General features: G+C 47.6%; 1 protein-coding gene across 1 annotated transcript in view; it reads right to left on the bottom strand.

Moving 5' to 3' along the window:
* The window catches only part of IDH3A (isocitrate dehydrogenase (NAD(+)) 3 catalytic subunit alpha), a 142,136-nt gene extending 122,966 nt beyond the window's left edge, over positions 1-19,170 (bottom strand). Inside the window, exon 1 of the mRNA XM_086959410.1 lies at positions 18,978-19,170. Coding sequence (XP_086815536.1) covers positions 18,978-19,004 — 27 coding nt within the window. The 5' untranslated portion in view covers positions 19,005-19,170. The remainder of the gene's footprint in view (positions 1-18,977) is intronic.
* Positions 19,171-19,511: the final 341 nt, after the last annotated feature.

Here is a 19,511-nt window from a genome sequence, read left to right as displayed (position 1 = left end):
CCATCCTGGAGATACCACCCGTTAGCTGAGCTAATTTAATATTAGCCTTTGTCCGATGTGTATCCCAGGTCATATTTTGGTTGATGGTCACCCCCAGATACTCAAATGTGTGAACCCTCTCTAGTCTCAGTGTGCCTATAGTGGGATTGGGGCGTGTTGAAGGAGGGGGGCTGAGAATCATGTATTTAGTTTTCAGGGCATTGATCAAGACCCCGCTCAGCACAAAAGGTTTCAAACCCATCCAGGACCCGTTGTATTCCCATCGGGGACTTTGACAACAGCAGGGTGTCGTCCGCAAACATAATAGCGGGCACCCTGCTGCCGCTGAGCTTTGGAGCATCAATGTCAGCTATCCCAGTCAGGTGGTCAATTACCCCGTTGACAAAGAGGCAGAACAGGGTCGGTGCAAGCACACAACCCTGCCTCACCCCTCTGTCAACGGGGAATCTTCCTGAAAGCGTCCCGTTTCTACCGCACCTGACCCGTGCAAAGTTGTCATGGTGCAGTCTTATCAGGATGTTCAGGGTGTCAGGAGGGATACCCATCTCCGCCAACACGGTCCACAGTCTAGATCTTGGGACCAAAGCGAAGGCGGTGCGCAGGTCTACAAAGACTGTATAAAGACTGCCTCCCTCGATTATTGCAGTTTTCCAGAACAGAAGATTCAGTCGGAAGATCTGTCCGTTGTTGATATCTTCTTTAGGAAACCTGCCTGGTAGGGGCTAAAAATAGAGAACTCCTCAATCCAGTTTTGGAGGCGATCAAGTATCAGCCTGCCGAATAGTTTTTGGGACACATTGATAAGGCTGATGGGCCTGTAGATGGCTGGAAGCAGAGGCGATTCCTTCTTGAATATAGGGAAAATCTCTGCTCCCAGCCAAGTACAGGGCACCTCCATGCCCTTAGAACTGCGTTAAAAATTGTCAAAAAATAGGGAGCCCAGATATCCGGTTCTTGTTTGAAGATATCGCCCGGGAGGCCATCCAGGCCAGGCGCCAGCCCTGAAATGGCCACCCGTACCTGTGCCTCTGTAAAAAAGTTCCCCTCTAGCAGTGTGCCAGTAGGCGGCAATGCATCAGTTGAGGGACTATCACCATCCGTGTACAAGGTCTGGAAGTGATCTTGCCAAACCTCGGCTGAGATGTTAGGCTCAATTGCAGGAGACAGTTCCTCAGACCATGCATTCACTATTCGCCAGAACTTCCGGGAGTCCCTGACAGCTAATGCGATAGTCAGGTTCTCCCATTTGTCGTAGTCCTATTCTGCCTTGGCGTGGGTGATCAGCCGCTTGTAATCCTTTCTCCTTTCCTGTATAAGAAATCTGTTTTTGCCCCCCTTGAGGGCAGATTTAGCTTTTCGGCAGGCCACATTGTACCAAGTAGGACAATGTGGCCTTCCTCCCCCTGACTTTCCCGTAGAGAAAAGAACTTCTGCCATGGACTTAATAAGGTCCTCATGAGCCATCCATAGTTCTGTGTGCGCATCGGCGATGTTGGGTTTCTCCATTAATGCGCTCACCCTTTCAAAAATGGGGATGACACGGGCATATAGCCCGGAGACCTTCTCTGAGTTGGCAGCTAGCTTTTCCCACCTCACTCTCCGTCTAATACTGGCCAGGGACAGTCCCAATTCGGGGAGGAGGGAATATTCTAGTTCTAGCGTGTTATGATCGCTATCCTCCCTGGGTATCACCCTGAAGTCCTCAATGTGTGACCAGGAGGACAGTGATACAAAAATGTAGTCCAGTCCAGACTCTCTTCCCACCTTGTTAAATGTACATTTTGGGGGAATGTCAGACTTTGTGCGTCCAAGCCCTGATCCCATGATTAAGGGTTAGCGTGGTGATCTGCACTGCTAGCGGTGTCCAGGCTCTAGGTGGAGGGTCCGCCGTTGGGGGAACTAAGCACACCGCATCTTCCTCCAGTGGTATCTCGTCGGATAATCCTGCGAGAGGCTCAAAGTGTGAATTCAGGTCTCCTCCTACCGGGAATAGAATTCCCTGTGGGAGATCACTAAGGAAGGCGGAAAGTTCCTCAATGGTACTCGATTCCTTAGTTACGTTCACCGGCCTTGAGTAAACGTTTACCAATGCCAATTTACTGGAATTTGACCATTCCAGGATGACACATTGAATGTCATCCGACACTATGGGATGAGGTGTGGCCCTACAACCTAGGTGTGTAGCCACCCAGATCGCAAGGCCGCCAGAAGCCGCCCCTTTCCCCCCCACCTCGCAAGGGTGGAGAATACCGCAAAGCCTGAGCGGGAGTGTTCCTCCCATGCCCAGGTTTCTTGGAATAGACAAATGTCTTTGCTACTCACAAAGGTGCTCCACTCTGGGCAATAAAGCTTATTTCCTAGACCAGTCAGGTTCCATGAGTGTATCTTTAACGGAAGCGGTCTGGGGTTGGAAGCGGAACTTGGGGCAATCCTCATGTCAAGTTGACTCACAGATGGTATTGTGGTTTCGACCATGTCCCCTGGGTTTCCTGCCGGTTCCCCATAAGTGGGCAACATCCCCATATGGGGGGGTTGGCTTCCTGGTCATAGTGCCGTTCGGCACGGGTTATAGTCCCTATGATACGATGAGTATGACTGTTAGATCGACTATTGTTTCCTTCCTCGCCCCCACTGATTCGCTGTTTGCCCACCCGCCCCCAATTCTGGAGATGTCAGTCAATCATATCCAGGCAGCTAAACCTATTATACGTGTTAAAGTAGGCAGGCTGCCTGGCTATGTGCCGGTGGGGGTCTCCTCCCTCCCAGCCTCCCCACTCATCCCCTCGCCTAGGGACTGTTTCCCATCCCTCCTCATCGGGTACATACTTCAAGGGTGGGTAAAAAAAGGAAAGAGGTAAGGATTGAATAGAAGTACCCAGATCACTGTAGGGCCAACCACAAATATGGGAGACAGTCCTGTGATCCCTAAAGTTAATCACGGCACAGTCCCCTTTGATTGCTTTCCTCGAGTTGCCAACCCAGGGGACTCTTCTTGCCGTGAGAACCTCACTCACTATTCCTCGGGGGAGAGGTTGATTTAAGGAGAGCCAGCTGACCACCTTGTTCTTTAAAGAGGTGGCCGATTCTGTGGTCTCTGGTTTCAGCTCTGGTATGCCAGCTAGGATGACTACGTATGGTCCCGCCTCTGGGGGAAGATTCAGGGGCCTGATTTTTTGTGTCCTGACCGGGTCTCCCTGAATAGCTATAGTATTAGACCCTGAGTGGGTCAATTTGGGAGCCCCCTCAAGTTGTGCAGTTAATTTGTGCTTTTTAACCTCTTTCACTGATGGAGCTAGTGTAACCCTCTTATTCTTAGGCTCAGCACCACCCCTATTGACCTTGTTTTCAGCTTTAAGGGCATCTGTTAATAGGACCGTTGATTTTTCTATAGTCGTTAACCTGGCCTCAATTTTTATTAGGCGGGCTTCTAGGGGGCTAAGGAGAGACTTCAGGAGAGCGGCCATATTAGCGATGGTAATGACACCTTCTTCCGTCTGGCTAGAGTTGGAATTCGCCTGCTCTGTTGCCCGCAGAGGTGAGTTTACTCGGGGTATAGATGTAGTTTTCTCAGGCAGTGTGGGTGCAGATTTACCAGTTTCTACAGAGTCGGCTTCCAATAGGGGATTGAGCTTGGCGGTTTTTGCCTTGAGACCGCCTGGGTTTTGGGTGGGTCTTTTCCTTTTCGGTATTGCTCCTTCCCTAGCTCCCTGCTTTAAGCGACTATCTCTGGGGTTAGGACTGGCATTGTTGACAACAGGGTGTGGGTGGGGTACCAGATTGTGTATGGATCTGTGGTGGAGTTAGTGGATGGGGTAGATCATTAAAAGAGATTGAAATATCTATATCAGACAAAACCACTGTCCCACTATTCCTATTCTCCCCTGAAGCAAGCGGGATACAGTCAAGTTCTTTCTCGGGAGTCCTTGCGTGTGCTATAGTTCCCATAGAAGATCTTCTTACCCACTCGATTTCCTGGGATATGCGCCGTTCTAATACTGTAATTTCATCGATCAGGAGGGCGCCTGCTTTGACAAAATAATTGTCCAGAGTGCCAGTTGGAGCTCCACTGGCCATAGCACTTTTGCTCCTAGTTTCTCTGGTAGACATGGTCCTTTCCCTTCAGCCAATATCTGACTAGGGCGCGCGTGAGACGAGCCAAAGGGGGTGGCCCAGTCCGGTCTCGTCCGTGCTACAACGTTCCCGCCCTTGGCCCGGGCTTCGTCCCGCGCGTGTCCTGCGATGGCGTAATGGGCGTATCTGAAATAGCAAGGGAAGGAGGAGTTACGGGAAGAGGCACCAGGTGCGCTTGGTGGTGGAAGCGCACTGATCTGTGGTCCTCGCAGTCCCGCACCCCCAAGCATCAATTCAAAGGGCAGTGGCAACGGCAGTAGTCCCAAAGTCCCAAAGTCTAAGCAAAGGAAGTTCGGTTCCCAAACAGCGGTGAACTTCGACTGCGAGCGGCTCCCGCGGAGCGGGGGCCGCGAGTCGTGCTTTGAAGGTAGCAGGCTCAGCAAGGAGGAGTTACGGGAAGAGGCACCAGGTGCGCGTGGTGGTGGAAGCGCACTGACCTGTGGTCCTCGCAGTCCCGCACCCCCCGAGCAGCAATTCCAAGGGCAGCGGCAACGGCAGTAGTCCCAAAGTCTAAGCAAAGGAAGTTCGGTTCCCAAACAGCGGTGAACTTCGACTGCGAGCGGCACCCTCTTTGTTACACTTAAAGCAATTCTGTTAGTAATCAGGTGGCTTTTTAGCTTTACTTTTATTACTGTTTTTAAAACGTTCATGTACATAACATGCATATATATATATATGCATATGTATGTGTATAAATATATATATATATTCACATACAGATATAAACATATATAAACGTCTGCATATCTATTTTAATACCAATATTAATGCATCCATACATATACATACATACATATGCATAGTATGTACATAACCGTTTATAAAAAAACACTAATTCAAGCAAAGCTAAAAGCGCGTGCACCAGGACCGGACTGGCCGTAGCGGGCACCGGCAATCCCCTGGTGCGCAGCACGGTTGGGGGCTGGTTTTGAGCCCCCCTGGGGGGCGTTTTGTTACAGGGCCGTTTTTTGCAGCAAAACCGGCCATGGCAATGAGCTCGGCGGCACCCACAACCCCCGTGGGGGATAGGGGGGAGGGGCGGCCGAGCACTTTGCCAGGGCTGGTTTTGGTTACCAGTCCGGCCCTGGCGTGCACGCAAGCTTTAGGCCAGGAAAAGCTTGTGGGTAGCACTTTGAAAACCCCTTTACTGCTCCAGGCTCGACATAAAAAGTAATGAGAAATGTACTTATAAGATAGTACTTCTAAAATGGAACAAGTTATCATGAAAGGCATATTTGGCAGTAACTGACTCTGCTCAATGTTTTTTCTTACTGGACAATTCTATAGCAAACAATACATTTTCCAAAAATGCCTTTACTTTTGTGTAAAACTCACCCCACGCGACAGGGCATGAATTCTTCATTGGGGTTGTGGTATCAAGAGGTTTCAAAGAAGGCCTGTGTTCGACCGGTAGGAATGAGCTCGTTACACAACATGACCGGTATGAGGAGTCCACGAAAAGTCATGTTAAAGTGCTCGGAGGAGAACAATCACAGCGATATAACATTATTTTGAGAATTGCCCTCTTCCCAACCCTCCAGTGTATTCCCTCCTATTCCAAAACATGCTGTGAGTTTTTATCATAATAGTGATGTTTACCATCAATACATTACTACACTCAGACTGAATCTTTTGGCGATTAACATTATTACATTATATTTCCACAAACTCTTTTTACTTAGGAGACTGTGCGAAGAAAGGTATATAAACCAAACAAAATGACTGCTAATCTGTGCCAGGTACTTAAAAAGGCCTTAGAGCATAGAACCATACCAGGATTTAAACAACTCTTAGTAAAGTCTGGAGAGCGGAGATATTTTTCAGGTAACAAGAAAAACACATTTCATTAAAACAGGAACACACATTTTAATGAAATCTATATATTAGTCCTGTGCAGCAAGTGCAAACTGGAGCAGAACTAATATCACTTTTGCCCGACTTGTCCAATAGATGGGTACAGAAAATATTCAGCTAAATCCTGGCACCCAATTATTTGGGTTTGAGGTGCATTCTCTTAACACTACTAATGCAAAGAGGCCATTAGTTACATGTTTTAACTAAACCTGGAATGCAAAAGGCAAACCAACAAACACTGTGCCTGTATGGGAATAGACAGCTCTTGCTGTTCATTTGGATGGGGTCAGCATTACAAAGTAAGGTAACCCAGTGCGGCGTCCCAGACACACCAGGACTGGACATGCTAAACAAAAAAGTCAACTGTCCCAGAAGCACGAATGCCTGTTTCGAATAGTAAAGGCATGCAACCCAAAATAAAGGGCGAAATAACTGGCAGAGATTTGCACATATTGTAAAAGGATCACTCATTTGATCCGGTTACAATGTAAAAAGCACGATGATATTGCCATAACCGGTATGAGCACGTTCAGCTTTGGCTGTGCAGCCCTGATCAGGGTGAAACATGCTTCAGGCAAACAGCACGTGGAACGCACCAGCCAGTGCCTGAACAAACTGCAAACAGAGCAGCATCAGAAACTTTAATCAGAGTAATCTAGTGGCGTTCCAAGCCCTTCTGTGTTCTTTGTCTCCCCGGTCTCACCACTGCATACCTCTGGTTCAAATTACAGTCAGTTGCAGCTACAGCTAATACTGTCTCCAGCTAGTGACTACTTGTTCAAGTTCAGTCTTAAAGGTCAGTGGTGCAAGTCAGGGTACAGATGCTATACGTTACTGGTTACAGTTGTATTATGGGCTCCACAAGCCCCCATTTCATTTCACCCACAGCACAAGCTGTCAGGAGCTGCAACATCAGGGTGACTCGAATTACTGAAGGGTTCCATGTGGAAGACAAAACTAATAGACTAGTTCACTGGAAAGGCAGCGAGATGAGAGAACTGTGCAGTGTCTGTGACAAACACAAAAAAACAATTACTGTACAGATTCTTGCTGTGAAAACAAGCTGAACAGTGAATTTGGTTAAATAAACACCAAGTCCCCAATTCATAAAGCAATATATGGCTGAAAAAAGCTCAATTTATGCCTGTCAGGTATCTACAAAATGATACATGGCTAGGGTAAATGGCTTTGCCACTACATAGCTATAAGACACAACTATGAACAATCAAACTATAGTAAACACCAGTCAAGTGGTAGAAAGAGGGAGTATTAAGGCACACCTTACCTTGAGAGTTTGTGAAACACACAAACATGTAAGTTTGCTGACATTAACAAACTTCTTTCTGAATTTTCCCACCCAGAAAATGTACTCCAGTGAAGGGGTGGTGTTGGGACTGGAATGTAATATGCATGGTTTACACGTAAATTCCCCTCCCAAAATCTGTGTACCTGTTTTCTGATTCAAGCCCTGGCATCATGTTATCCCAGCACGTAAGCAGAAGCGTATGTCTGTCTGTTGACATGAGTGAGCGTACTGGACCAGTCCTGTGAGTATGGAGGGGCGCACCCTCACAAACATATGTAGCGGCGGTGGCAGCGTACTGTGTTTTGTGAATTCACAGTTATGGCCAGACCTTTTCATATGAGCCACTGGAGTAGAGGTCTACTGACCCACCTGCGTAAGGGTTTGTTTCTATATGTTTACCTGATCCTTAGAGCTAACATCTCATGTATAAGCTGAGCGTCTTTGTTATTGAAGCCTCAGAGGTAGATGCATGGATTGTGAGTGAATCAGAGTAATCTAGGCCTGTCTGGTATATTTTGGATACCCCTGGCCGGAACTTTTACACTGAATGGATGTGAGCTTGTTTTCCCGGATAGTGGAAGTGTATTGAAGGTAGAGGGAGGAGACCTAGACACTAAAATAAGGGAATAAATGACAAGTCTCCTATTAAAATGCAATTATGCTTTTGCTTAGCCATGAACTGATGATTAGTTTTTCTGAAGCAATGCCATTTTGGTGATGGTAGGAGTGATAGGTGGGACTGCAGGTTGTTGTGCAAAGAGGAGGGGACCCCTTAGGTAATCTTTTTGTCTTTGCTTGATCTCTCTACATTGAATGGATGACAGCTAGGCACAGAAAGCTCACATCTTGTTGTGCCTCTATTGTGGGTGTTACAGGCTGGAGACAATCCTCTTGTATACAAAGGTCGGGTCTGAGGAGCAGACTGAAAAGCAAACTTGAAAGTAGTATCACCCCAAACTGGTTCTGAAAGTGCAGACTGTGATACACCTCTCCCGTCTAATATTAGTATATAAAAGTGGGAACCCACTCTTTGTTACAGTACCAAGTTCTCTATGACCAAGGAAATAAGTGTTTAGGACACAGGACTGCTGTGCAACTAGCGCTGGTGTCTGCCCGACAGCCGTCTTCCCAGTGACGAGGGGACCTCACCTGAGTCTTCTCCGTGGAGAAGAGTAGTATAACTGGCCAGAAGCAGCTAGAAGCCAGTGTGCCTGCTGAAAGAGGGAAGAAGCCTGCAGAAGAAGTGACTGTGCAGGAAGAGCGAGGAGAGCTGAATGAGATTCCAGAACAGGATGATTGGGTTGAGAAGATGTGTGCACCCCGGTTTAGGCAGGGAATTAGTCTCTTCAATAGAGGTTGCTGGTGTGAACTGTGATAACTACCTGAAGATGGTCAGAGCTCAGTCGGGCTGTGGTCCGAGTCCAGCAAGGCTTGTAGTATGCCATAATGCTCAGAATACCATGAGCCTGAAGAAATTCATAGTGCTCAGAAGAAGCGTGGCCTCAACTAAACTACACCACATGGAAGAATTTAGGCTGGTGCTTGGCCCTGGTGCGCACAGGAGATTGGCCACACGCACTGCCAGTTAGTGATCTGCCTGTGCATAGCTGCACCAATCCGAGAGCACCTGTCCATGTGCTCTGTAGACAAAGCCAGCTCTGCCGGCAAGAGAGCCACCTACAGCCATTGAAGGCATTCAGCAACAGCACCATCTTCACCAAGGGGGTGTGGGACATCGAGAGACAGCGGACAGAGGTACAGCCATACCTCAACACCCAGGACACTAAATTGTACTTAGCTTATATTGGGTGCGAAGTATTCTGTCTAGTGAGCGACAAATTGCTTTTCTTACTTTAAAGTAAAGCACTGGGTTGAGCAATCTGTCATTGCGCTGTTGAGTCCTGAGCTCTGTGACTGTGCGCCATCGCTACCAATGAGTCAAGTGCTGAAGGGGCTGTAATTGCTCCAGTCAGCAGAGCCATAATACGACAGACACTGGTACAAAAGAGGCAAATGACCTCAAACCAACGGTTGAAGCCCAGTAGCTTCGGTTTGCCCTGTGGCTCCCCAAACTGTCTGACAGCTAGAGTAGCTCTCCTTCTAGAGTGGTAAGGAATGGGAAACCGGAAACTACCAAATGTCATAAGGGTGTATGGAAAGGGGTTCATCACTTGGAGAAAAAAATCTGCATCTGTAATAAAAGGGATTGTTTTGTACATTTCTATCATCTGTACCCTACTGAATTGTCTGCCATAAGCACAATCGAATATGTATGCTTAGTCGACATTGAGAACAACTTGAAATCTACAGTCTGCTTAGTTTTTTTAAGTGTATTTAATTTAGATACAGTCCCTCCCTGAATATACATGGCTCCACACAAATCATAAGCATATTTTTACAATGTGCAGGTTTATACGTTTTCTGTGAATACTTACCAGTGATTTCATTAAAGAGAGTCTAAGCGTCCTCATTGTATTCACTACAAGTGAAGCATGCCTGCCTTCTTCAGAAAAGCATATCCCTACAAATACTAAGTAAAAGTAGTCTGCCCTAGTCACATGGGCTTATAATAGACTGCTAATCCCCACACGTCCTGTTCACACTACAGTTTAAGATATAATACTCATCCCAGTCCCTAAAACCAGCTTCATGCCAACCCAGAGGGGGGGGGAGAAGTAATGAATCAAACGAGGCAGCCTGGAGTCAGTGAGTAATATAAGTAGTAATATAAGCATTAACCCTTCGTACCGTTCATTATGTGAGAGGAATACCCAAGCTAAACTGAATGGCTAAAAACAATTATTGTAACTCAAATAATGCTTAGAGGTTTAATAATGCCTTAGAACCAAGAACATTCGGTAATTGAACATCATACACTATTCTGAAATGTTTAGTAAAAGCTGTGGAAGATGCTTAAGTAGCCATCATACAAATCTTAGCTATGGACCTGTAATTGTGGCCATGAGAGTGACCTACACTAAGTGTATAACTCTTGGATCCCCAAAGGGCAAGGAACTTTAGAATCTTGACATGCCAAATATACTGAAGACATGATCCAACGACTTAAGAACTATGTACACGGCTTACACCCTTTCTTTGCTGAACGAAAATTCACAGAGAGTTTCGGATTGTATATTTCCAGATAAATCATTAGAGGGTTTTTTTAACCAAATTAGGGAGCTCTCCCTCTTAAGTAGAAGATGCAAAAATACTGTGTTAAAACACGTCCTGTTCAAAATTAAAACGGAGAAGAAACTTTTGGAAGAAACGAAGGCACCAACCTAAGGACTACTCTTTCCAGAAACACTTTGAAAATAGAGGTCTACAAGAGAGACAACCTAACTCCCCTAAACATTTTGCACAAGTGGTTACCAATAAGAACTGAATTCAATCTTTATTGCAAGCAAGAGGAAAGACTTCCTCTGTGCCTTCAAACATTCATCCTTTTCAAAAAGGGATAAATATTGAGATGATCCAAGTACTTCCATTCACTTAGAATAAGAGCTTTATTTTTTTCATGCAAAGGTAATGGCAAAGTAAAGTATCTGCCACATCGAGGAAACAAATCATGATATACTTCCACCTTTAGTAAAACTAGAAACCCAAGGCTTTACCTTATGTGATGCAAAACTTGGCTTGCCTCGTCCGTTCTTATACATTTGCCTCAGGTGGAAGTCCAAGGACCAGTTTGGTCAGAGTTTGAAGAGGATGTATCACTTAGTTCATTATTCCCTTGACCACTCTTGTGTCTTTTCCTTTCCCACTGTTACCCTAAAGTCAAAGCTTTGGCTACTGCTTCCTCATTCATTTTTTTAGGTCTCGCCTAGACGAAGCAAAAGCGAAGCTTTTGCGTCTAGGGCGAGACAACTTATGCAATCACTTTCAGGGGAATGTAGACAGCAGACTGTCACGAGCTTCTCCTGCCGGAGATTGTAGCTCGTGAGCGCGCACGTCGCCGTCCCTGATATTCCCATGCACAGAAAGGCTCCCGCACGCATGCGCACATACACACACTGCATACACACACACACACACGCACCCCCCCTTAAAGAAAGGCTCACGCACGCATGCGCACATACACACACTGCATGCATACACACACACACACACACACACACACGCACCCCCCCTTAAACAGACACACGCGCAGACAGACACACGCAGGCACAGACACACTACAACAGACACACGCGCACACCCCACCCCCACTCACCCCTCCTCCTCCTCAACACACTCACCTGTTCTGGCGGTGCTCGGCGGCGGTTCTGCCTCTCGGGCGGCGGTTGCGCTTTGCGGGGCTCTCTCACCACATGAGAGCCCCGCCTTCCCCATGCGCCCGGCCGCTCTTCACCCGGTCCCCCATCTCGGGACCGGGACTCGATCAGGAGCCCTCGGGGCTCCTCGGACAGTGGCTTCTCTCTCGCGCCGCGATGGGGGCGGGACTTCCGGTTGGGGCCGCGCTGCGATTGGCCGGCTGCCCAACCGCTTCTGGGTCGTCGCAGGCAGCGCGGCGGCCCGGCGGGAACTTGAAGAAACTCCTGGGCTGCGGTGGTGAATTAAAGGCACACAAGGGTCAACCCCATGCAGTTACTGCATGGAGCAGGGCAAAATGTCTTACTTTATTTTTAGAACTGTTTCTCTGAGACACGAAAATCAACTTTTGTCCTGTTTTTTAACCTCTTTGAAACAGTACTATACTCTATACCTCAAGCGGGCATAATCCATTTCTACTTTAAATATAAAACAGTGTGACAATGTACTCTTTTTTCTCCAGTTTGACCTCTGATTTAAAATATATTTTCATAGACAAAAAAAAAAAAAAAAGGCACACGAGGGTCAGCCTGGAGTGCTGCATATTAAGTGTGTATAGCATACATGCCAACATTTCAGAAGAGCAAAGAGGGAGATTTTTTTTAAAAATATCGGGAGAATGGGGCCTTGAATCGAGTTACTGGCATTTATGGGCTTTGGAAGTGTGCTGCTGCAGGATCGGACATTTAAAACACAAATGCACGTTTTATTTTTTACCTTTCAGAAGCACATGGAGCGCAATGTTAGGCAGAGAGAGGGTGATGAAAGTGTTGTGTTGTGCACTGGCCTGGCAGGTTTCTGGCAGTGCATGCTCCCCCCCCCCCCCCGCCCCACCCCCCTGTGTGACAGCCCGGGCTGAAACAGCTTTCTGTGCACACACACAGCCGCCCCCCCCCTACTTCACAGGTCTTTAAAAGACCATTCCCTCGTTAATGACGCTTTGTTGGTTTCCCACCCCTTCGAGAGCCCCTGCATCGCCACTCTTTGCTGGAAGAATTGGCACTTTACACAATACCAAGCCCTGTCAGCTGAAGCCCCGAGGAATCGGGTTTTTGCTTGCAGGAATCGGGAGGCGGGAGACTAGCCTTTCAATCGGTAGTCTCACGCCTGAATCGGGAGGGTTGGCATGTCTGGTATAGGTGTTCCAAGTTTGGTAAAGTAGTGAGCAGGTTTCTAAATTTGGCCTTTGTCAACTATAGTGACTCAGCTTCTGTCAGCAAACCACTTTGTCATGCCTTTAATACATCTACGAGGTGATGCTGCCCGGTGAGCAGCTGTTCGGCGACTACGTGGGCAGCCTGGGCGGGGGCAACAGCACGCACGTGGTGGTCTACGACGGCGACCATTTGGGCTCCTTCTACGCCCCGCGGGCCTGGTGGATGTTCCGGGCCTTCGGGTGTCGGTGCTCAACGGCGGCTTCCGGAACTAGGTGCGGGAGGGCCGCCCCGTGACTGTGGAGGCCAGCCCTGTGACTGCGGAGGCCAGCAGGCCCGAGCCTGCCCAGTTCAAGGCCACGCTGGACGGTCGGCTGGTGAAGAGCTTCGAGGAGATGCTGGAGAACCTGCGGACCAAAAGCTTCCAGGTGGGGGACTCCAGGTACAAGGGCCGGTACCGTGGCACCGAGCCGGAGCCCGGGCAAGGTGAGAGTAGGACCAGTGGTCCGTCAGCAGGAAGCACTGCCAGGAAAGGGGGCAGTGACTTACTCACCTAGATTGCATACAAACATCTTCACTGTGATGATTGTCCATCCACACACGCCCAGGGCTGTACAATTAGCCATCCGTGTATAGTCCCCTTCTGACGTGCGGGTATACACGCACTAGCAGGCCGTGGCATGCATTGATATCCACATACACAGACTATTAAACACTGATATATATTCACTTCACTCGGGGGCACCACCACATCACTCGGGGGCGCCACCACATCACTCGGGGACACCACCACATCACTCGGGGACACCGCCACATCACTCGGGGACACCGCCACATCACTCGGGGACACCGCCACATCACTCGGGGACACCACCACATCACTCCGGGATACCACCACATCACTCCGGGATACCACCACATCACTCCGGGATACCACCACATCACTCCGGGATACCACCACATCACTCAGGGGCACCACCACATCACTCAGGGGCACCACCACATCACTCTGGGGCACCACCACATCACTCTGGAACACCACCACATCACTCTGGGACACCACTACATCACTCTGGGACACCACCACATCACTCTGGGACACCACCACATCACTCGGCCACACCACCACATCACTCAGGGACACCACCACATCACTCAGGGACACCACCACATCACTCAGGGACACTACCACATCACTCAGGGACATTACCACATAACTCAGGGACATTACCACATAACTCAGGGACACTACCACATCACTCAGGGGCACCACCAACACATCACTCTGGGGCACCACCAACACATCACTCTGGGACACCTCCAACACATCACTCTGGGACACCTCCAACACATCACTCTGGGACACCTCCAACACATCACTCTGGGACACCTCCAACACATCACTCTGGGACACCTCCAACACATCACTCTGGGACACCTCCAACACAACACTCTGGGACACCTCCAACACAACACTCTGGGACACCTCCAACACAACACTCTGGGACACCTCCAACACATCACTCTGGGACACCTCCAACACATCACTCTGGGACACCTCCAACACATCACTCTGGGACACCTCCAACACATCACTCTGGGACACCACCAACACATCACTCTGGGACACCACCAACACATCACTCTGGGACACCTCCAACACATCACTCTGGGACACCACCAACACATCACTCTGGGACACCACCAACACATCACTCTGGGACACCACCAACACATCACTCTGGGACACCACCACATCACTCTGGGACACCACCACATCACTCTGGGACACCACTCAGGTGCACCACCACTTCACTTGGGGGCACCACCACTGCACTCGGGGACACCACCACTGCACTCGGGGACACCACCACTGCACTCGGGGACACCACCACAGCACTCGGGGACACCACCACATCATTAGCCAGGCACATACCACCAGCTGTCAGTGCACTCGCAACCACTGCATCACTCAGCGCAACCACTGCATCACTCAGCACCACCACAGCATCACTGGTTCAAATATGTTCTCTCAATGTTTCAAGCTTTATTACAAATGTCACAAAAAGATGTTAATATTTCACTTCTGTTCTTGGATTTTCGTCACAATAAAATACACTAAACATAATGTTCACAAAAGTTATTTACAAAAGTTTAAGCTATTGCCATTATAAATTAGAATCACTTTTAAGTATTAATTATTCAAAAGAAATAAAAGCCATTTTTTTTTGTAATATCAACACATGTAAGTCACGTAAATACAAAACATGTTGCATTACCAATGCTATAGGTGTCACATTTGTGAAAGTTATAACTATTGGCATTGTAAATGACAAAGCTATTAATTGCGTTATTTAAAAAAAAAAACATAAATAAAAAATTTGTCATTTACCATACCAATAGCTCCAACTTTCCTAAGGCGAGACCTATTGCATTGCAAATGCTTGTTTATTTCACCAGCGGACATAATCTAAGCCCTAACAGAAGTTAGAGCAGGAAATGTATGCATGTAAACACTCCTCCTTCCCTGATGAAACTAGAGTAAATCTCATAGCCATGTGCTAGAGAAAATATAGACCCAACCAGGCTACTAATGCAGTAACCATAAATAAGCACAGCGTGACAATTAACCTCTGAAATCACAACTACTTTTACTTGTGACCACTCAACATAAAAGAATATAAAAAAGATGAACACACACAGTCCCCAAAAGCAGTGGGCATTTTTCCTTTCCTTTGCTTGCTGCGTACCCTTAAATGTGAATGCACACGCAGGTCTTTATCCCCCATAGTAAGTTCATATCTGCTGAAAGACTCAGTCTTAAGTTCTTCACTCTGTAAGGCAGTGGAGACACCCCAGCATTTTGCTCCAACCATCGTGCAGCTCCCTTGGAGACCAGGAGGACAACGGCACTCAAGCAGCATTGATTCCTTCCTAATGTTGAACCCCACAATGCTTCAAGAGGGGGCCAGGCAGTGCCACCATTCCCAGTCACTCTCTCAAAAAACTTCCCCAAAAAACGACTTGCCAATTATTCTACACCTCCAACACAGCTCTGCAGCATAGGAAGAGAGAAAACTGCCTGACTGATCCTCAACGTGCCCCGCCGCAGCCACATCACCCCCCACCTAAGAGACCTATACTGGCTCCCGTCCACAAGAGGATCACCTTCAAGCTCCTCACCCACGCACACAAAGCACTCCACAACACCAGACCAGCCTACCTGAACAGCAGAGTCCGCTTCTTCACCCCCACCCGCCAGCTCAGCACCGCCAGCCTTGCCACCGCCGCTGTCCCCCGCATCCAACGAAAGACCTTCGGCGGCAGACCTTTCTCCTACCTCGCCGCCGAGACCTGGAACACCCTCCCGACCCACCTACGGCAGACCCAAGACCTACTCACCTTCAGAAGGCTCCTCAAGACCTGGCTCTTCGAGCAGTAGCAGCTCCTCTCTCCCCTCAGCGCCATGAGACCCTCACGGGTATGTAGTGCGCTTTACAAGTACTTGATTTGATTTGAAAACAAAAAACAGATACAGGTTGCAGCTGGCGCCCTGCTCTCTACTATACATATTTTAGGAATACTGCCTGAAATACAGAAGAAGAATGGTAGGCTAGTGGTAGGCCGTTCATTATATAGCCTATGCAACTACAGATGACAAGGTTAGCTTGTGCATAGTGTTCCGTGTAGACATAAACATGTCTGAAGAAGGCAGACACACCTCACATGTAATGATGAAAACGAGGAAAGGGACAAACAGTTAATGAAAATTATGTTGTGTATTGTGTTCTGGTGCTCAACATCCATTAGGCTGAAAGGGCTTCAGCCTACCCCATGCCCCCCCCCACCCGCCGTGTGTCTCAGCCCAGGCTGCTGGGGGTTCAGCTGGGCAGTGTCTGGAGTCTTATCTCTGGCACGCCAGAGTTTTTCACAGGTCTTTAAAGACCATTTGCATATTTACATACCTTTGTAAACTGGTTATAGAGGCTTAGTTTTTTTCTAGTTCCAGTACCCCCTGGGCCTCCACTCTGCCTATTCCTTTGCAGTAGTGTGAGAATGCATTTCATGAAAAGGAATATAAAGTAGGGTTGCCAATAGAAAAATGCCAGCCATGTGTTGTTTAAAGAGCCTGAAAAAGGTCAAGGCTTGACTAAATCGGATTTTAAAATAAAGTATGTATTAATTTGTAATGTGACTTTTCTGTCTTTGTTGCCTTTAATTATCAGTCATGGATCATTCAGGCGGCCCTAAAACACAATTCAAAGTGCTTTTTATATATATATTTGCTGTTCAAAGTATGCACAGATAAGTACTGAAAAGACAGCTATAGGTGGCTGTTAATTTTTGTACAGTCTGGGACATCAAAATAATGAGCTGGCAACCCTAATCACAAGACTGGAAATTGGTTGAAGGATCAGCACATTATTTATTTCCTCCACCCTCGATCCCCGAAGAATGCCATAATAGCAATAGTTTAACCACCCAAATTCATATGGTCACCTCACTCACCTTGCAGTCACTCCTCTTACTCTACTCTCACAATGTCACATCACACACCGTGCACCCACATGGATGCCCCTTCCACCCACACAGTGCAGAGGGTTAATGTGCCTGCTACAAAGAATGTGTACCATGCAGATGACAGAACTGAGTATGAGCAAACTATGAGTAGCACAATAAAAAACGAAATGTTTATCAAAAAGGTGCTATAGAGAGATGAGGTGCATTGTTGGTGAGTGGTAGTGAGGGAATTTGGGGAGAAGGAGGGAATGGGGAGGGGCGCCAAAAAAGACTGTTGTACCATGTGAGACCAGTGCTAGGGCCAGCACTGGATGGGAGTGTTAGCCCCCAGTGGCAGCTACTCCACTATGGCGGAATAGCGTTGCACCACTGCTTTCGAGCAGTAGAAAGGAAATATAAACTGATAAACGTTATTATAATTTTATGTTTCCTTTGTGGGTGGGCGGAGAGGAGTGGTATGCCCACTACCATGTCTTTTTGGTCGACCCTCTTGGGTCGCCCAAACAGTCGTACTCACTCTCCCCTTCTCCATACAGGCTGCATTACAGCCTGCATGGAGAACATGCCCACACCTACAGCCCCTGGCTGAGCGCCATGTCACGGCAATCAGACTAATCACAACTCTGCATGGCAGCATTGTGATTGGCTTAGAGGGAGCCTGGCTGCCTGCTTCCAGTTCCTGAAATCGGAAGCAGGAGAGCAGGAACAGAGACGGGGGACCCAACCCGCAGAAAGGAACTTTTTTTTATTTTGGCCTCCGCGTAACATCCCCCCTCCCCGCGTGACATCCGCACGACCGCCCGCAACCCCCACCTGCGAGACATGACGGCCACCCCTGTTAGCCCCCCCACCAAGTTCGGGTCAAGTTGTACCCCTGATTGTGTTGCACACATAGGAGGGAAGACGCCTTATTTGAACAAGCAAAGCACTTTGCTGTCAAAAGACTCACTTCAATGCAAAACTTTACTGATATCAGTGTCCATCTCCTATGAAATACAAACATCATTCATTCATTCATTGTATTATACGCCAGGCTCTGCAGATCACTTTACATTGGTTACGGGACAGATTTACAAATCACCAGTCTGAATATCAGTCCATTTTTAAAATTGATGCATTGCCTTTTGCAGACCAGTGTCTACAGTGCATCACTCCCTCCTTCAGTTTTGTATTTCTAGCTCACTATAGGCTCCGTTTCGGATCAGTCAATGTAAGTGGGACCGCGATCAGATCAGATCAGCTCAGATAGTAGATTCTACAGGCCAAGGCTTTCTGTTACATTATGTACTGTTTACAGATCACCAGAATCTGTTTTAGTCAAAACACTACAGGTCGCTAATTTCTGTTACAGACCAGTCTCTACAGTCCCTTCATCACAAATGTATCTCCCAACTGGCGGTCTCAGAAGCCCAGTCTCTAACTCTATAAGTCACTATTAATGGAGTTCTCATTTCCTGGCACACTTTTAGTAATATGATAAGTGGGGATATCCTTGTGACCAGATCGGTTCCCGTTGCTGTGGAACATCTGGCTGTTTCTTCTGAGCTGTCGGATTACGATTGAGCATCATCTGTCCTAGAGCAGAGGGCACTGCTCGAAACCTGATGGCCAGTGTAATTTCACAACCCATACAAAACACCGTGAAGGCCACAGAGATCCCACCACGCCTGTTATTGGAGCCCCACAATCAACTGTCTCACCAGTGACCTCCACGCGTTCCCGGCCATGCTCGGCGCTGCTGTTGGTAACGAAGCGTCCTCAGGCTCTAGCCTCCTGCGTACAACCACTGACTTGCGATGTCCGCAAGGGGCGAGGAAGCGAGCTGAATCTGCAGTGAGCGCGTGCGCCCGGCCTGTTTTACTGTCCCATCAACGTCGTCGCCATCTTAGAGAGACTAGGATTTCCAAGCTTTAGCAGAGAAAAAAGTCGCTGTGATTATTTTAGATTGACTTGAGCTATCGCAGATCAATTTGACAGTGTTGTTGCTAAGAATGTATATTTTTTATTTTTATAGTTTATGAAAAGGCTGGAATTTTTACAGAGAACTTATTTTTTTTAAAATATGATTAGCTTATAATTAAAAACGTAATTTTGTTTTGTGATTCTACACCACAATTTTTTTTCAGTCTTAAAAAATATATTAGATTAATATATCTGCAAACGTTGATGCCTTAAACTGCCAAGGTTATGTAGGCACATACAGAGCAGCCATCTTGGAATGTTAGGCATCCAAC

Source organism: Lissotriton vulgaris, chromosome 2_2, assembly GCF_964263255.1.
Source record: "Lissotriton vulgaris chromosome 2_2, aLisVul1.2, whole genome shotgun sequence".
Taxonomy (NCBI): Eukaryota; Metazoa; Chordata; class Amphibia; order Caudata; family Salamandridae; genus Lissotriton; species Lissotriton vulgaris.
The sequence above is the reverse complement of the archived record's forward strand: the minus strand, read 5'-3'. Positions and strand labels throughout refer to the sequence as shown.